General features: G+C 38.8%; 3 protein-coding genes across 3 annotated transcripts; all 3 read left to right on the top strand.

Moving 5' to 3' along the window:
- Positions 1-3,940: 3,940 nt before the first annotated feature.
- Positions 3,941-5,401, top strand: foxq1b (forkhead box Q1b). Its single transcript, XM_057353200.1, has one exon. It carries the CDS (start codon positions 4,076-4,078, stop codon positions 4,994-4,996), a length of 921 nt encoding a protein of 306 aa, XP_057209183.1. The 5' UTR covers positions 3,941-4,075; the 3' UTR covers positions 4,997-5,401.
- A 4,291-nt stretch (positions 5,402-9,692) lies between these two features.
- Positions 9,693-12,295, top strand: foxf2b (forkhead box F2b). The gene is made up of 2 exons (XM_057353265.1): positions 9,693-11,160; positions 11,786-12,295. Exons 1-2 carry the CDS (start codon positions 10,209-10,211, stop codon positions 11,962-11,964), a joined length of 1,131 nt encoding a protein of 376 aa, XP_057209248.1. The 5' UTR covers positions 9,693-10,208; the 3' UTR covers positions 11,965-12,295.
- A 5,130-nt stretch (positions 12,296-17,425) lies between these two features.
- On the top strand, positions 17,426-19,418 carry foxc1b (forkhead box C1b). Its single transcript, XM_057352705.1, has 2 exons — positions 17,426-17,602; positions 17,712-19,418. The coding sequence occupies exon 2, from the start codon at positions 17,736-17,738 to the stop codon at positions 19,023-19,025; it is 1,290 nt and encodes a 429-aa protein (XP_057208688.1). The 5' UTR covers positions 17,426-17,602; positions 17,712-17,735; the 3' UTR covers positions 19,026-19,418.
- The last annotated feature ends 263 nt before the right edge of the window (positions 19,419-19,681 follow it).

The following is a 19,681-nucleotide window of genomic DNA, read 5'->3' as shown; positions in this document are numbered from 1 at the left end:
GATGTTTGTTTTATTGTGAAAGACTGAAAACCATATTCACATAACAGCTTCTAACATGACACCAAGCACCTGCAGTCCTCCCACTCCCATCACGCCAAACACATGCACATTTCACCAAACTGTTATACTTTTGCTGTCACGCAAAGATTTAGAAACACGCTCCAAAACAGAGTTGGGTTTCACACTTCGTAGTGACAAAACGCCTCTCTCGTTTGCAGATGTAAACGCATATCCACTCGACAACAAACACATAACTACTCATTGTATCAGATTACGCACTTGGAACAAAGATAACAGTGGTGGGTGGATGAAGAAAATTTAAGGAATTCATTAAGAGAAAAAGAAAGGGAAATGTCGGGTACGCCGTGTAGCATAAACCAAACAAGGCATAAAACAGGTGCGTGTTCTCCTGTGACAACTCTGTAAAGGTGTGTCTTTGGAAAAAGGATGTAATCAAATATGAAATTCTTTTCTCACACATAAACACTGGGGCTGTATGTGCCAAAGCCTCTGTGATAATGAAAGCATCGATTCAGCTGCTGTGTTATTTCTCTCGGCTGTTAGCTCAGTGGCGCGCTAACTTACGTCTTAACTCGCTGTTATTTTGTTCGGCAGAGCTGGAATGGTGTTGTAATTATAGCATCTGGTGGTGGTTAAGATCTGGGCTCGTAACCTAAATGATAGATGTATTTATGAGCTGAACTGGCAGCTGGTATCACCTGCTTGTATAACCTCTAAGACCACTGCAACCTTGAGCAGTACACGCAACCATCCATGCTGAAAAAACAATAGAAATTAATGAAGCATATACACCATTACTAAATTTCTCCACCGATACCGATTATTCAGAGTGATATCTGCCGATACAGATACCAATACCAATTCAGAAGATTGAATTAATAGCCTATTTCTTAACTTTCTGAATCTCATTAATTAATAAAATGAGTATTAACATTGAACATCAAACTGGTGATGTTTCTTAACATTTTCTATATATAGAGCACAAATTCATTGCATTTTCCTGTCCTCTTTTTATTGACAGGACTTATCAGCCCTGATAGTGTGAAAAATAGCTTTTATCAACCGATACCGATTATTGGCCGATATATCGGTGGATCTCTAATTAAAACCCTTACCATTTTTTTGTCGTGTGTTTTGGGCATGTGGTATTCAATTGGTTCCCATCTGCCGGATAACACCCCACCAACAGAATCCATCACATACCAGTAGACACCATTATAGTTTCCATTAAAACCAATTAAATTCCCATTATAACCATTAAATCCAATCCAAATTTTCTATTGTATTTTGGGCAGAGCTCTCCCTGCTGAAAAAATCAATAGAAACCATTAAAGAAGTTATAATGGTTTTATTGGTTTTAAAGGGATTTGTATTGGTTTAAATGGAAACTGTAATGTTCTTACTATGGGATGGATTCTATTGGTGGAATAATGCCCAAAACACACTACAAAAGGCATTTTGTAATGGTTTTAATGGAAAAAGCTAATGGTTCATAATGGTATTTTATTGTAAACCATTAGAATTTCTGGGATGGTTTCTGGGTTTTACAACCCAATAGTTTTTTTATTAAAACCATTACAAAATTCCTTTTCGTAGTGTGTTTTGGGCATTATTCCAACAGGATTTAACATATCCCAAGTAGACAACATAGTTTCTATTAAAACCAATACAATTCCCATTATAACCATTAATTTCATTAAATTTCTAAGCAGGGTTCTATTGGGTTTTTTCAGCGGGATGTATAAAATCAGATAAAGATTTTATATAATTAACAGTACATTAAAATCTACATTTTATTTATAAACCAAACAAATGCTTGGTTGAATGCAGAAACACAGATTTTACAGCTTTGTCAGATTTCCCCTGTTTAACACTATGGAGAAAAAGCTCAGCGGAGGGTGGATCAAGTGCCTCCTATCTAAACACCAGACGCAAGATCAACAGATGACTTTGAACTCTCTTTTTGTTCGAGAAAAAGATCATGACACCTGCATTTTTTTTTAAAGATAAACCACACGCACACCTGTGCACACACATCATATCTCAGACAGAAGGTCTGAGGAGTTATCAGATGACAACTAAACACAACAGGTATGAGGAGAATCTTTTAAGATGAAGAGGAGGACCAAAATGAAACATTTGGTGTCTTTCTGAAAAGCTTTGACATGCCTTTTAATGGTCAGTTTAAGGCCTGGTCATGTGTTCAGTCTGCTGGAAATCATTTTATCTTGGAATAGAAGGGAAAATGAGAAAGCGCAGAGCGGAAAATCTATCTGACTGCGGTTTGGAGCTCGATTCGTATTTATTTGAGTTTATGACTGGGGAAGCAGTCAAGGCTTTTGAATACATCCAGGGATATTCCGAGTCATTTTAAGCTTAACAGAAATGTAGCCAAAATCATACATCGGTATGTGATTTATGTCAGGACGATTCATCAAAAGAAAAGCCTTGTTGTTTACAAATGAACTAGAGCTGTGTTTCGTGTGTGGTTTTTGCGAGTGGATTTAGTGGTTGGATTGCAAAGCCTTTTAAAAAGTATGTTTTGCATATGACAATAGTTGGCCTATGCTGTTAGATTAACCTTTTTAAATATGTCAGTATACTGAATGAATAAGCTACAGAGCAAATGAATGAAAAACTTCTCACCCGGCCACACACTTGTCATCAATATGTGCTAAAAGGTGAGAAGGTAAGACATATAAAAAATAAGATAACAGAGATAGGTTATTTTCAGACATCTTGTTGAAATTAACGTTATGGTTACCAGCAACCCAACATTAACACGTGCACAGACCATCTCCATGGAGACCAATATAATAATTTGTGTATATCTGTGTATTCGTTTGTGTTTATTGGCAAACACCACAAGTCGCACAGGCTTGCTTGCCTGCCCCATGAACCCAGTAAATTACACACACCATGGGTGCACCGGAGAATGTTTTGAATTCACTTGAAGAAAAAATATCCCAAAGGCTTTATAGGTGGGGCTCAGAAGACAGTTAAATGATTATCACTCACCTTAGGGCACTTTAGGAACTTGTGAAACTTCATGACCTTTTGCTGTTCCTTTACCAGTTTTTTTTCTTCGTGCAAAAGAGAGAGAATAAAAAATGGGCTCAGCTTTATATATTTTTTCATGCCCCACCCTATCAAATATTCTCTAACCTATGTGTGACCTCTGTGGTGCATCCCTGTTCTCTCTGACATGTATATATGGCCGCCGTCCAAGCTCATCATCCATGTGGTAAACTTCCCCATTCTTTTAAAAGTCAGCGAGTGCCACAAGCGAATTGTTTCGCTAAACACGTAAACTCAGTTTATAAAGCGTGATCGTGAGTGACACGTTGAAGTCAGGTATGGGTGCGTCAGAATGAGGTGTGACATTCCACACCGTGGCGAGGTAACCTAGACAATTTCACAGTTCAAATGAATTAACACGCATGTTTGCTCTGTCTAGAAGAGTATTTATTTCTGTGCGTCATTGTTAGGAAGAATGAAATCAAATCTATCAAAATATTTCATGCATCTACACTGTCGCATATACAGTAGAAGGTTTGGAGAGGTACCATGTTGAATCAGAGATTTTGATCATTTAGTTCAATCAAATTAATTACTTGAGAATGTTTTCCTAAAAAAATAAAAACGTTTGGTATTTTAACACTTCTCTCTGATCAGTGCCATACAGTCTAAGAGGAGGCAGCAAATGTTTCAGTAAAATGATTAACTCTCTATTCTCTATCTTTCAGATCTACTCTCGCTCTCTCTCTCTCTCTCTCGTGTGGCTCTATTCATACTCCTACAGGGCAGGTGAGCATCTCCTTCAAATCACGCGAATGTGTTTAAGACCGATGAACAAGCCCCGCCCCCGTGGGCCGGTCCTGCTCAGTGATTATATTAACGCCCGCCGGTGCGCTCTGTTCTCCCATGAGGACTTCTAACCGATAGCAAGTTTCTTACATGCCTCTGACTAAGATTTTGCTGTTTGTATTGCAATACAACACAAGCAACAGAAGTCTTTAAAGTTTAAAGTGACAGTGTGCAGTGACACTTCACAATGAAACTGGAGATTTTCTCTGCGAGTCGCCTTGCGGACAAGCCGCTGGACTTGTGCAATGACATGGACGTGAACGCGGCCTCACCGCTGTCCACCGAGGAGGAACTGGGCTCGGATGGAGACTGCTCAGCCAACAGCCCGGTACCTGGCGCTCTCGTTTCAGACGGGAAGGCAAAGCCGTACACGCGCAGACCCAAACCACCATATTCATACATCGCGCTCATCGCCATGGCCATACGCGATTCCGCAAGCGGCCGCCTGACGCTAGCTGAAATCAACGAGTACTTGATGAAAAAATTCCCGTTTTTTCGGGGCAGCTACACTGGGTGGCGGAACTCTGTGCGGCATAACTTGTCATTAAACGACTGCTTTTTGAAAGTGCTTCGAGACCCCTCGCGTCCGTGGGGAAAGGACAATTACTGGATGTTGAACCCACAAAGTGAATACACGTTCGCCGACGGCGTTTTCCGCCGGAGGAGAAAGCGCATCAGCAAGAAGGCACACAGCAGCTCTGACTCTCAGGAGCGCGCACCTGCGGATGACAGCCGGCTCTCTGTACGCGATGAAAGCACCAAGTTCTCAAGTTCGTTTGCCATTGACAGCATCCTCAGCACACCGTTTACGCGGAGAGAGCAAAGAGAGAGTTTTGGTACCAGACTCATGTTGTCTGCAGCTCCGCGCTTTGTGCCAGTTGTGATGGGTTATCCGACATCCGCCATGACGCATGCGCCGCAGTCAGGATTTCAGATCGGATCTGAGATGTCGCATGCCTTTCCATTTTACAGGTGTGATACGGCGGACATTACTACTGTCAGACGCATGCCAGGCATACCGAATACCATTCTTGGTTTGGAACCATCTCAATCTACTGTACAAGAGACTGGATACCATCCGTTCAGAATAGAGTCTCTGCTGTCGTGATACAACACAAACTCAAACACACATTATGTGCACTTTCCTCTGATAACTGGTATGAAACTGTGTGCTTTATTTTGATTTGCGCCCATGCACTCAATACGCATAACTACTGTAATGCTGCATGTCTTATTGGATTAATCAATGTCCCTATAGTGTACTATGTTTACAGTGATTCCAGTTTCATTTATTGTAAACGATGACATCATTATGTCAGTATGGATGCAATGTATTTAAATGTTTGTATTTTCGTTGGGTCCTAACTCTAACCAGTTTTATGTGCGTTTAAATGTTGTAATGTTGTTTGTTTGGAGCTGTGCTCAGTCTGCGGACAACATAAACCACATATATTAAATAAAGGGAAATATGATAATAAAACATTTTCCATCATTTTCTGTAACCGTATTTTGGTCTTATTTTGTCATTCACTAGCTCCAGAACTTCACATGGGCTCATAAGCTAAAATCTCAAATAAACTTTTTTGCTATAGTTTTTTTTTTACTTTTTAAGGTCATTTATGCAACATGATTCATTTTGTGACAAATACAAATTCGGTCTGCAAACTCGTGATTCCTCAATAGGCCCATTCTCAATAATCGCGGAAAATAGAAAACACACACCCATCTGCAAACCAAACTGAAAGTCCAATCTTGCTGCTGGATTCATCAATTGAATGAATTGAATATAAATAACACGCTTTTGCAATATCGATTAATACACGCCAAAGTTCGATTTTGCGTGTATATGATACGGCAATGTTTGCGTGCACCTTGGTGGACTGCAGTCATTTTTAAACGTATAGCCATACCTACATGGAGAGGAAACACTGAAATAATTAAAATAAGGTTTATGGTTTGGGTTAGGGGACAGGTTAATAAGACAAATTGGCGTATCATATGCACGCAGAAATAGGCGTATTGTATGCACGCAAAATTGAACTTTGGCGTACGTATTACACGATATTGACACAGCGCGTGTTATTTATACGCAATTGATGAGAATGGGCTGTTTCAGCAGTGCAGCCTGGTGCAGCATTCAAGCTCCTAAACTCGGGAATCTGTTTTCAGTTTATGCAGAAAATACATTTTTTTCCGGTTATTATATACTTTATAGCTACTTTAAACAAATAAGCCAACTGCATTTAATTGATATTAGGTTAATTATATGATATTTAATTTGATTAAAATCTGTAAATCTGTAAAGACAGCATTTTTTTATTAAAGTAGAGGTTCAATTAGTAATCTTTATTCAACCAGCTATAATTTAATTAAATTAAAACCCATTTTGGGGAAGTTACCTGGCCAAGACTACAGCAAAGGAAAACAACGTAACAAATAGACAAAAGGCATATAAACAACATAAAACAAAACCTACACTCTAAAAAAAATAGTGCTATATAGCACTAAAAGTGGTTCTTGGCTCGTAATCATATGGAACCACTTTTGGTGCTATAGAACCATATTTTGGTGCTTCAGTGGTTCTTCGGCGGTTCTTTGGGATGACTGAGGTGCTAGAACCGCTGAAGAACCATATAGGGGCTTAACAGGTTCTTTATACAGAAACGGTGCTATATAGCACCTCGGTCACCCCAAAGAACCTCTGAAGAACCTGCACTGAAGCAGATGCTATGATTACGAGCAAAGAACCACTTTTAGTGCTATATAGCACCATTTATTTTAGAGTGTATAATTAATAAAAGTCAAAGTAAACTGGAAATTGTCAATTGAAACGTTATAAAAATCTAAAACACAATTTACCCAGGTAAGAACTTTTCAGACATTAAAGAGTATTTTTCAGTCTGGTCAATTTTCTATAAAATTCTGCGTGAGCCATGAAGACTAAAAGCAACTATGTGCAGTGTGTGCACCAGATGAAAAGGCTTATACATTTAGTTTTAAAAGGTTTAACAGAATTAATGCACTAAATAGCATACGTCTAAATATATTAATCAATGTATTATCACGGACAAATGAATGAATTCACCTTTCTTAAAAAAAATTATGCTTGCTACGTTATATTTTTATTTCATTATTTTTATGTCATTATTTTAGACACGTTATTAAATGTTGTGTAGCTGTTGTATAGTTGCTAACGCATTGTCATAAGATTTATATCGGGGTTTTTTTAGTTTGTCAAAATTGTTAAAACCTTTTTCGCTGTCCGCGGTACTGAAACAAAGACCATCGTTTCCTTTGTAATTTCAGCGCTCCGTCACATCATTTGTTACGTTGATGACACCTTTTATACAGACCAGGAACTGGCCTGATGCACAACAGACCAAATCTGAACTTGACTCTCTTTATTAAATCCTTTACTTGATGCATAATGTATAGAATGAAGATCAACTGTCTAAAATAAATGCGCCTCTACACGCCATTATTTAAAGCCGAGTAAACGAGGTGTTCGAGGCTCAAAGCTTATCAACATCTAGGTAAACTATTTTATTGGTAAAACCAATCAAGTTCTTTATGTAATAACCTGTTTTGTGTCATTTTCCGTGCGTTAGTGATGTCATAATGTTTGGGTAGAAAATTCGTAATGTTTGCTTCTACTTGCCTTTTAGAGCGATGCTGCAACCTGCAGGTGAACTCGCGGAATGGCACACCTGTAAATGCAAAAACCGTTAGATGCGAATTATATCCATGAGTAACTCCATCAATATGAGGCCTTCTCATAAACATATATCTTATCTGGAAACTGTTTAAATTACACAGACATAAGACGGGGATATTACTAATAAGCAGATAGGAAATAAACAAATACATTAAATTATTTTAATTATTTGGTTCTTCTTAATTCTTGAACAGTGACGCAATTAGGTGCATTTGAAAATAGATCAATGAGTGTATGTGCGTAAGAAAGCAGAGTGCTCTTTCACGCACTTACACTGATCTATTTTAATTCCAGTTCGTGGACTGTCATAGCAATCGCCTTGTGTTCAAAGTCTAGTGCAGAGCTGAGTTTCCTCCAAAGCAGCCGCGGGTATCCGGGACGCGGCGGGGGTCAGGCGCTCAGCGGGCGGGGGAAACCTGGCGAAATACTGCTTCTATGGCGCGGGAACATGTTTTTATCCACATCCTCACGGTAAGCTAAAACTGGGGGATTGTTGATTCTCATTGTTTAAAGACACACTTAAAAGAGTTGGGTGATTAAAAAGGGAGGGAAAATAAAGCGCTAAAGATAAGATGTCCCGCGTCATTTGAGTAAAGAAAAAACTGCCAGGAGCCATAACTGTTGTGTTTATGTCGTCATAGTACTATGATTGTGTCTAAAGTCCCATTTGTTTATTATTACTATTTATTTAATAATGTAATAGCATATGATTTATTTTAAACATGAATGCCAATAAAATGTACAACTGAAAGATGCTTTTGTAATTCTGTTAAAATGCTCAGTAAACAAAAAATACGAAATGTTATTTTAAAGCACATTATAAGACTACTTGTCATATCTTTGAAAAAGTCAGCAAATATAAGCACATATTTGTTTGTATCCTTTTTCTATATTTATAATTTCGTATAATTCCATAGAATAATGTTATTTAAAATGATCATCATACGCGTAAAACAATTAAATACAATTAAAACAAAAACAATATCAACGAATTCTGCATACGACTACTACTACTGTTAATAATAATAATAATAATAATGCATTTTAAAGCTCTCAGCTCATAAAAATTTTAACAGATTCTGTCTTTATAAATTCTATCCACTGTTACAATTCGTTGTGATTGATGTTGTAAATGGTCTTTGTTACCTGTTTGCTGTCTTCATGCAGGTCAATCTTGCAAAAGACATTTCTTTGATCTCAATGAATTTTTAACCTGGTTAAATATAGGAAATCAAATGAACGAAGAAATAATAATAAATATTATAATAGGCCTACAATTAGTCGGGTGTGTATAAGACAATTTAAGCTACATCTCTTTATGTTTGTATAGGTAAATAAATTAACAATATACAGTGCTGTGACGAGTCTGACCCCTCTCTGCTTGCGGAAACTGTCGACGTCCAAATGGCTAATTGGGCTTTTCTTTACTTAATGAACGCTGGGCCCGAGGGATGTGCTGTGGCCCTGGGCCCGTAAACTGATACTGGCGCGCTGTGTGTGGTATCCAAACCACTCTCGACAAAAACAGCCTGCTTCCACTCGAGCCAAAACCATTCCTCATTCCTCTCACTCCCCCCTTTTCACTGCTCTGTTTCTGTCTTTTTCTCGTGCGCACATGCCTCTCACTGTCTCACAGATCACTGTCTCCCTCGTTTGGTGATATGATTGCTTTTTTGTCCTGTCAATGCAGGTTATTAGGGGCATAGTGTTAATTTGTTTATTGGAATGTGCTATGCTATTTTCATGTTTTTTTTTGTTTTGTTTTCAAATATTTAAAATTGTTAACATGTTCTACATTTTGAAAATAAAGCTAAGTTAAAATTATTTTTAATTTGTTCCATTAGGTCTACCACTTTATAGACCGGTTTTTCTATTATAAGAGTGCAACAACCTCCTCACAACGACTTTCAAGAGTCTGTTTACGTGGCGAATGACTCATTCAAAATGACCAAAAACATCTGATAAAAATGGGAATCTAGGCCAAAAAGAGCACGATGATGAGAGTAAGAGATGGGAGTGTAGGAGGGAGGGAGATGTGTGTGGTACAATACCGAGGGTCGTGCGAGAGAGTATGTAAAGTTGAGTTTGCAGGGGTCTGAGTGTTTAAGGGGTGGATGAGGCGGAGAGGAGGAGCGATTCCAAGAGAGCAAGGCAACGAAAGTTATTGAGTGATTGGGTGTCGGGTTTTGTTTAGTTGAGGGATCTGCACGTACTCAGTCTTTCCGTTTCTTTCTCGAAAAGGAATTACAACCACCCGGACCAGCGAGACTATAGAGAACAATAGCAAAACGTTGATATTGACAACGAAAACGCTTGACTTCAATGGCAGAAGGTATCACTTGGATGTATTTTGTCTGAGGGATTAGGTTTAAAGCCACTGAATTTATAGGAGCAAGACTGAAAGAGGACAGTTAAAAAATTGGATTAAAAGATCCAGGAACTTTGGCAGGCATGTGTTAGCTTTGTGTTTGGCGTTCGTTCTCAGTTATATTGTACTGATTTTCCTTATTGGTTATCAAATATATTGATCGTTGGAGTTTTCGTGTTTTTTTTCTGTGAACGTCATTGCCTAACTGAGTCTAATTCCTACGTCAGCGCGGGACAGATGACGACTGAGAGCTCCCACGAACCACTCGGGTCGACGCCCCTAACTAGGACCAGTCCAGCGTCCATCGCGCTGCATCCCGGAGTGATGAACTCGATGGGTAGCGCAGAGGACCACGCCTTAGCGTCCAAGAGCAAAAAGACCAGCTCAGGACTGCGACGGCCGGAGAAACCGCCCTACTCTTACATTGCTCTCATCGTGATGGCAATTCAGAGCGCACCAACCAAGCGTCTTACGCTTAGTGAGATTTACCAGTTCTTGCAAACGCGCTTCCCTTTTTTCCGAGGCTCCTATCAGGGCTGGAAAAACTCTGTTCGCCACAACTTGTCTCTGAACGAGTGCTTCATCAAACTACCAAAGGGACTTGGGCGGCCAGGAAAGGGACATTATTGGACTATAGACCCCACCAGTGAGTTTATGTTCGAAGAAGGGTCATTTCGGCGAAGACCCCGAGGATTTCGGAGAAAATGTCAGGCCATGAAACCAATGTACCGAATGATGAACGGCCTTGGGTTCGGTTCCGCCATCTTACCTCAGAGCTTTGACTACCAGCCTCCCACCGGCGCACTTTCGTGCCACAGCAGTGGGTATAACCTGGACCTGTCCGGTAATGGGTATGAGTCAATAAGCAGTGGCCATCACAGTCACATGTCCCCCAGCACCAGACATGGCTACATGACCGGCTGTCCAGGCCCGGGGAACGGAGATTATGGAGGGGATAGCAACACTAGTCCAGTCCCGTCTTCTCCGGCAATAGGGAGCGCGCTTGAGGGTCACTCGCCGTATTCAGAGAGCACGCAACTCTGGGCTTCTTCGAGCTCTCCGTACCTAAAACAAGCGACTACCAACTCGAGCAATTCGCCGTCCACCGGGCATCATCCCGGTATTTTCACCTACTCTCTGGAGCAGGGGTATATACAACAAAATGCGAGAGACAACACAGACATGGCAGGTAACACGAAAAGCTATTACCAAAACATTTTAAATGTGCATTTAATTTATGTTGAGCTAAAATTCTGTTTTAAACATCACACTGGGGTCAATATCACGTCAAAACCGGCATCACTCTTTATATCTTGAAGAACTTGACCAAGCAGCGGGCAAGCAGCTGTTAGAAAGCCTTTTTATGTTTATAGTATATTATAGTATCTTCCTATCACATTTTCCACTCTCATAAAGCCAAAAGGTTTAAAAGGTTAACTTTTAATTCTTTTGATTTCAATAGCTGAAACTTTCAATTATTTTTATTATTTGTGCATAATTATTGTGGCCCAAAAGCTAACTTTTCGATATTATGAATTTAGATGTTTTTTCAGTAAGACGACGAGCGACCAAAAATAAAATATATAAATTATTATTGTTATTTTATTGTTCTTGTTGTTAAAATTATTATGAAAATAATAAACCATAAATATATTTTATGGTACGTATAAATTAGTATAATTTATTTACATCTGGTGCAATTTTAATTGATTTCACAATTTAACAAACTTATAGGCTACCGTTATAAAAACAAATTTTAGGTTTGATGTATACATGTATTTTTGTACTTACTGTGCACATATATCTCTTCCCAGTGGGTATATCTCGCTATCCGACACATTCTTCCCCCGTCGCAGATCGGAAGGACTTCGTGTTGAATTTTAACGGGATTTCTTCCTTCCATCCTTCAGCTGGGGGATATTATCATCACCATCATCATCATCACCACCACCATCAGAGCATGCATCAAGACGTCAAACCTTGCGTAATGTAGGCAGTCTGTTGTGGAGCAAGTTGTACAAAGATAAGCACTTGGGTAACTAAGGTAAAGAAAATTAATAAAGCTTATTGAAGAATTCACATTTAGTGTAGACACTCAAATATTTGCAAATGTTTTCCAGCAGAAAAATACGACACGACGGCGCATCGAGTATAGAATAGTAAACAAATAAGTGTTCGTTCATACAATTCATGGACTGACAATTTTTGCTGTGCCTTGTAATTAAATGTCAACAAAGTAATCGAATTTAGCACATTTCATCATATTTCACGAATTCACGTAATCTGTACAGTCAGTGTAATGTTATCGGCAGCAATAAAATATTTCAAGAAAAAATGTGTTCTTTTGCCTTACTGACTCTTGAGTTGCTACAAATCCCTTATATTGCGTAAATAATAATATATAAATTGACACATGCAGGCCTAAAATTTTGTCGAGAAAATAACGAAAAGTTCAAATGCGTTTGAAAAACAAAAACTGAAATAAAGCAACTAAGCAACATGTACTAAAAGTCTTTCTTACTCTACAATTGGAAATAGGAAAAAAAAGGAAAATACAATGAACAATAATAAATTGAAAAGCCAACGTTTTCATTCTTTGCGTAATCGCTCACATAAAAAACGACACATTAACATTTAACCATTTCACTTTTTGATTTCAGCAAAATCACTCTTCGAATACTTCCTAACTCAGATAAAAATTTATATTAACGGATTTGCAGAACAAAATATTTTAACATAAACCATACATACAGTTATAGTTCATATTAATAATTATTGGCATGGGTTTTATTTTACCGATTTATGTTTATGGTAAACGTAAAATAAAGCAACTAAACATTACCACAGCGCGAGCAATGGTTATCTAACAATGATTTTAGATCAAATGTTAATGATACAACTTAACGAAGGTAGTTTTGTAGCTACTTAACCTTACTGACAGTGATACATTTACAATGAGAATGTTGAAAACGAGTTCTTCATGTCCTTCTTGACTAGTCTCAGTTGGTACAGTCAGTGCAACGTTTAGATGGTACTCTACCACCATCTAGTGGTAGCTTGTTGTACCTGCACAGGGCGTCTTAAATAGACCCAAAGCAACAAAACAGAGACCATCACAAGCTCTCAATACACATGATGATGTGTCCGAGCTAATGTTCCTATCAGTGCAGCAAAGCACATTGAACACATATTCCAGCAAACTAAAAGCTCAGTAAACAACTTCTAAAATTAGGAGATCTTGTGTGCACATTATTCAGAGTACAGGTGTGACTGGGCGTAGATATCATTTCAACTGAAGATGGGACAACAAATGAGATACTGCCTTTACAATTTTGAAATGTTGAAATGTAGCCTATATTGTATGTATGTTTTCTTCTAGTTTTAATCTACACCATTGCGTGTGAAACGTCACTGTTTTGTATTGTACACTAATGAAAAAATTGTGTTGCAATCACTGCAAGAACAGATGAGCAACATTGTCTTTAACCTCTTGAAATTCCTGAGTAGAACTGAAAAGTTGCTGAAAGATATACTAACTGAAAGCAAATTGAGGTGGCACTCAAAACCACAATGTCACGCAGCTCAAATACATCAGATTGAAAAGAAAAAAATCTATCTGGATGCTGAATTCATTCAGCATGGATGTTTGTTTCATGTTCTTATTCGCATATGCCTTGAAAACTGTGCACCAGATGTGTACGCAAGCCAAGGTCTCCGTAAAGTAGAGAGCTCGTTGCTGATTGACTGTTAAACAAAGACACATTCAAGGAAAGTATTTCTAGGTTTTGTAAATGATGTCCTCAAGTCTTTTGGATTCACGCTTTACATTTACATTTTACATTTATGCATTTGGAAGACGCTCTTATCCAAAGCGACTTACATTGCATTGTATTATACATTTATTTCTGACTGTGCAATCCCCTGGGATCAAACCCATGTCCTTTTTTTGTTTATAGCAAGGACTGTTACAACAATATAAACAAAATGTAAGACCAGAATTTTGATTTCGGAAATTACTATTACAGCTATTATTGTCAATACCACTGCCACTTCTAGATATAATTAATATTATATAATATGAAACATATTAATAATATTTAAGGAAACACTTATAATGAATTATATTGTACAAACTGCTCATAAATAGTTCAAATTGCAGCAAAAATATGGTTGTGTTTTACGAAGTACAAATGGATGCAGTGTGAAAGGTGATTTACTGGACATGTACCAAATGGTTTCTGCGGAGTACTACTAAGGGAAATACAGTATGCTGGAGGGAAACCATAACCTTGATAAAAACAGTTGATTTACAAATGGTCCAACCAGGATGGCTTTCATTAAAGAAATGACTTGCAGTATTATAAGGGCATGTGTTGTAACTCAAATGATTGCATAATTTGTTCATAGGCCTCATAGGGAAAATAACTGGCACTGTATGGTACAAATGCTTTCTCAATGCTATAAAGGTTTAATGGACAAAAGTAATTTATTACTAGGACCAGCTATAAAAGCCAAAGAGTTAAGCATTTGTTAACTCGCAGTGCATTCAAGGTAGGCTACACATCACTTTACTAGGGTGATTCAATACTTCATCTGTGTGTTCTCATAAACTTGGATGCCATCAGCACTTTCATTTGAACTACAGAAACAACGTATCTGCCATTAAGCTCAGACTAAAGGTAACTATTACAATCAAGTTATCTCTGCCTTTTATTTTTAATGCAGTAGAATTTTACAGCAGGGGTTGAAATAACTGTGCAAATAATGAGGGCAATAATAAACAGTCCTACGCTCCTTCTGTGTCTTTTTTATTATATATAAACATATAATACTTTATAATTATTCTCTCTAAAATGTTTTAGTTTCATGGCTTTCTGTAATTTAATTTTAATCATCTTTGAATGTGTAAGCTTCACCAGGCAAATCGAGCGTTTCAGTTGAAGTTGAGCCCATATGAGCTCAAAGGGAACGCATCTATTGAAGTCTGCCAAGAAAAATAAACAGGACTTACCCTATGACAGTACACAGTGAAACTTCTCTCGCGTTCCTCTCAATGCGGTTGCTCTTAGTGACATGCACACGATTCAGAACATATCAAAAGTTGTCAGTCTAATTCTTTTTTATGGAGATTTTATAGATGTATTTTTTCTCCAAATTTGTTTTTTCGCTTCTAATTACGTTGTCAAACGCACATACTGTCATGTGCATTGTATTACAATATCACATTTCAAGCATTTAATGCAGCTTTAACTTTATTCAAAACTACAAGCAGACTTAACCAAGAGCGTGTATATAAATGACAAATCTGTTCATGAAAAGCTTCACATATCATGCTCATGAATAATGCAGCTTTTACATAGCTGGGAATGGAGCATTGCTTTAAGTGCATTAGCTGACTGCATCTCTTACCCATTCGCTGTACTGTAGTGAATCAAATTGTTTGAAGAAGTTAGTGTGTGGTCTGCCTGCTCGCATGCAGTCTGACATCTGTGGACCAGTGCAGCATCCCATGCTGCTACTCCTCAGACGCAAAAGAAGCGCTAGCTCCAGAGATCCATTTCTTATTGAGGGCTTCATTTGGCATCATTAGGATAGGAACCTGTATTTATTATTCACAATAAAGAGACATCATTTATACAGTTTGCATTTTTCATTTAAATAGGTGTTGATTGTCTGTGGCATAGGAATATATAACTTTGTACATTATTTTAAGAAGTATACATACGAGTAGCCTACACAAACAGTATACATATTCGGGAAAATACAAAAGCTTGTGAGGTAATTGTACACAATGACCACAAGGGGGCGATCAATGACTGGGACACACATGGAGGTGAATTTGGCCAAAACACAACAAACGCTTAATTAATGCTCCTCGTTGCACCGTGCCAAATTGGTCTAATACAACAGGATCTTTGATAGTCAATTAAAGCAAGGCCAGAGGACTCCTCCACATGAAAAAAAACAAGTCAGCAAAATGTTAGCCACTTAGTAGGCTAACCTTAATATTAAATAAAAATGAATCTTTTCAAAACAACAAATAATTGTAAAACACTTTATCCAGTCATTTTATTCTTAAAAAGGCTTGTGACATTCAGCTTGATTCATCCATACTGTGATAACGAAATATATTATAGATATATTTTTTTAAATTCCTAGAATGAGAAGAAAAATAAATTTACTAGAATGAAACAAGTTTATAAGAAAATTTAAAGTAACAAAAAGCTTAAGTAAAAATAAAGCTCCGTTTGTTCTTGTTGTTGTTAAATTATTGTTGATGAGGAGTCAATATAAATCAAGTATACGGCTATTGTGCTTTCTGTAGCAGTTTATGGCTGTTATTGTTGCTGTCGGTAATGCTTGTTGAGAGTGTTTATTGTTTTATTAAACATACATTTATTTTTAATTATATGGTTTTTTTTGCTTTCCATTGCAATAATGACAACCCTTTGATTTTTCCGTTCTTTTTCCCATGTTTTTACACTCTATTCTTATTTTTTTTCTTATAAGTGCACAAATAAATAATATAAATCTTAAAAAATCTTAAAAACTTCAACCCCAGAAGCATGTCAAATAGTAAAAGTAACACATTTATTTAATTGCCTGCAACAAATAAATTAATTTACATGTTAAAATGTCATTTTTAACTTGCTACAGAAATGCACTTAATTTACAGGATAATAACATTAAATGTGACAAGGAGTCCGATTAGTCAATGAAAGGCAAAACAACAACGTAAGCTATTAAAGGATGCTAATTAGGGACGCAGCGTTTTAAAGCGTGAAGACAATTATTACAGAACTGAGCTTTGAGCAAACTCGCTGAGAAAGAACTGCTAAGCACCATTTGGGCGCCTTTTCGTCGACTTAACAACAGAAAGGTCACTTTGTTGACACCTTATTTACACCTTTTGGTCGGCAGAATTTGACCTTGCTCACATGCAGTACATTTGTTTCCCAAAAGCAAAATCTCCAGCGAATCTATTAGTGCCAAATGATTTGAATGAACCCTGAGCCACGCGTGCGGGACGTGAACGAAAACTTGGAGCTATTTCTGTTAAAGACAACATCTGTAAATGCATAGTACAATCATTTTACCTCGTGTATATCATATTGCTAAAGGCACGTTGATATTTACTTAAAGATAAATGTGTCATATTAAATCCTATTTCCATATTATCAGCAATTATTTACCATTTAATATTACGATGCTGCGGTGTATTTGTTTCAGCTCTAGCAGTATACCTGGGGATTTGTGAATATTCTGTGAACATCTCTAGTCTTTCCTTGTGTTTGTGTTTGACTTATCCTTTATTTCAAGTAAAGGCTATGTCTATGCCCACATGGAAACGGTCTTCGGGTACAGCCTTTCCACGGAGCACTCGAGCGTTCATTGGTCGTCCGGCGCGCTGGGGGCGGAGCGCTTGCGCAGCCAAAAGGCTGAATTGGTAATTCGGTGAAAAAGTCCCTCTGAAGTGACGGATGAGGGAAGTTCACAGGTTTTCACTTTTCACCGACTTCTCCACGTAAGACATTTTGCTTCTTGCCTGCACAGCCAAGTCTGATCCCTGAAAATCAACTTGAAGGGAACTTTGGATACAAGTTTAAAGACGAGACCTTCAAAGAAAAGGTGTAAGTGGAGAACTTTGGAATGCTATGAAAACATTTGCCTTCTTTTTCTGAAGTGTACAAAGACGTCTGGCTAGTTTTTACCAGATCTTTCTCCGTTTTTCCGTGGCAGGAGAGGATTGGAGAGAGGGGTACGATGCAGGCGCGCTACCCCGTGTCCAGTCCAAGCCCTCTAGGCGTAGTGCCTTACATCACCGGAGAGCAAGGGTTTTATCGAGCTGCGGCCGGTGGAGGATATACCGGTATGCCTGCGCCTATGAGTATGTACTCTCATGCAGCGCACGAGCAGTACCCCAGTGGGATGGCTCGCGCCTATGGGCCATACGCTCCTGCGCAACAGCCAAAGGACATGGTGAAGCCTCCATACAGCTACATCGCGCTTATAACCATGGCTATCCAGAACTCCGCCGATAAAAAGATCACGTTGAACGGGATCTATCAATTTATCATGGAACGTTTTCCATTTTACCGGGACAATAAGCAAGGCTGGCAGAACAGCATACGACATAACCTATCACTTAATGAGTGCTTCGTCAAAGTGCCACGAGATGATAAGAAGCCAGGTAAGGGCAGCTACTGGACTCTAGACCCGGACTCGTATAACATGTTTGAAAACGGCAGTTTCTTGCGACGAAGGCGCCGCTTTAAGAAGAAAGATGTGCTGAGGGATAAAGAGGAGCGGGACCGACAGGACAAAGATAACCCGGGACAACAAGCATGCGAGCAAGAACCACAGCAGCCAGTGAAGCTCCGGGAAATAAAGACGGAGAACGGGGCCTGCACGCCTCCGCATGATAGTACTCCACCACTCAGCGCAGTGGCCAAAACGGAGAGCCCGGAGAAGAGCGGCGGGAGCGCTTGTAGCGGGAGTCCTCAAACGCAAACGACACAACAGGGTTTTAGCATGGATACAATCATGGCAGGACTTCGAGGGTCCCCACAGCACGCCGCAGAGCTCCCGGCCTCTCGCGCTGCTCTTCCAGGCTCAGTGTCTCTGACCTACTCGCCATCACCGCAGCCGCACTACAGTCCACCCTGCGGCCAGCCCGCCACCTATCACTGCAACATGCAAGCTACGAGCCTTTACACTGGGGACCGGGGCCACGAGGATAACACTTTACCGGAATACACAAACACAACAAGCGCCTCCTCTATCTCACACCCCCATCAGAGCTCGAGTCAGGAGAGCCAGCACTTGCAACAGAACCGACTCGCACCCTGGTACCTCAATCAGTCCGGAGAGCTGGGACACCTGAGCGCGAGCTATCCCGCTCAGCAGCAGAACTTTCACGCGGTGCGCGAGATGTTCGAGACGCAGCGGATATCTCCGGTGACCGGAAGCAATAGCTGTCAAATGGCTTTTCCGTCCAGTCAGCCACTCTATCGGGCTCCCGGAGCCTTTGTATACGATTGCAGCAAGTTCTGACCAAAAGTTTTATGAATTTCAAAATTGTTTAATATATATTTGTATTTTCCATGTTTTTTGTAATTTAAGGAAACGATTAGACAGTGAACTCGAGGTTATATGCCAGTTTGTGTTGGTAAGTAGGCCTAAAATAAGTCTGCTGTGGTCGTCGGACTGCACATAAGCATTCTCTACCTGCTCGTCAAAATGGACGAAAGGCAGATGTGGGGAAATTTGTTAATTTATTTTATGCTAGAGCAAGTTGACCAACTTTGTAAGGAAATGTCTTAAACTATTTATAATCAATTCAGTATAGAAAGGTAACGACTGTACAACTGAGTTACTTTTTTCCTCATATATTTTTTGAAAATATCCAAAGTTACTATTTGTTAAATAAATTCTCGTTTTCTTGGAGTTAAACTCTCGAGTGATTTATCTATTTATAATGCCTGTTGAATACATTAGGTAAATAATTGTCAGCGCTTATTATTGATCAATTTAACAGACTAAAGCCCTTTAAAGTATATACAAATTTGAATCGTTTTTTAAACATAAAGAGCAAATGTTTGACAATTGTCCTATTTTCTCCTAAATATAACTTTGGAACATATTTTAATAAGACACTATGCTGGCACGCGGGGTGGGGGGGACCCAAGGGGCAAAGGTTTAAAAACATC

The sequence above is a fragment of the Triplophysa rosa genome, linkage group LG15 (genome assembly GCF_024868665.1).
Source record: "Triplophysa rosa linkage group LG15, Trosa_1v2, whole genome shotgun sequence".
Lineage (NCBI taxonomy): Eukaryota > Metazoa > Chordata > Actinopteri > Cypriniformes > Nemacheilidae > Triplophysa > Triplophysa rosa.
Note: the sequence above shows the minus strand (reverse complement) of the source record. Positions and strands in the feature narration are given on the sequence as shown.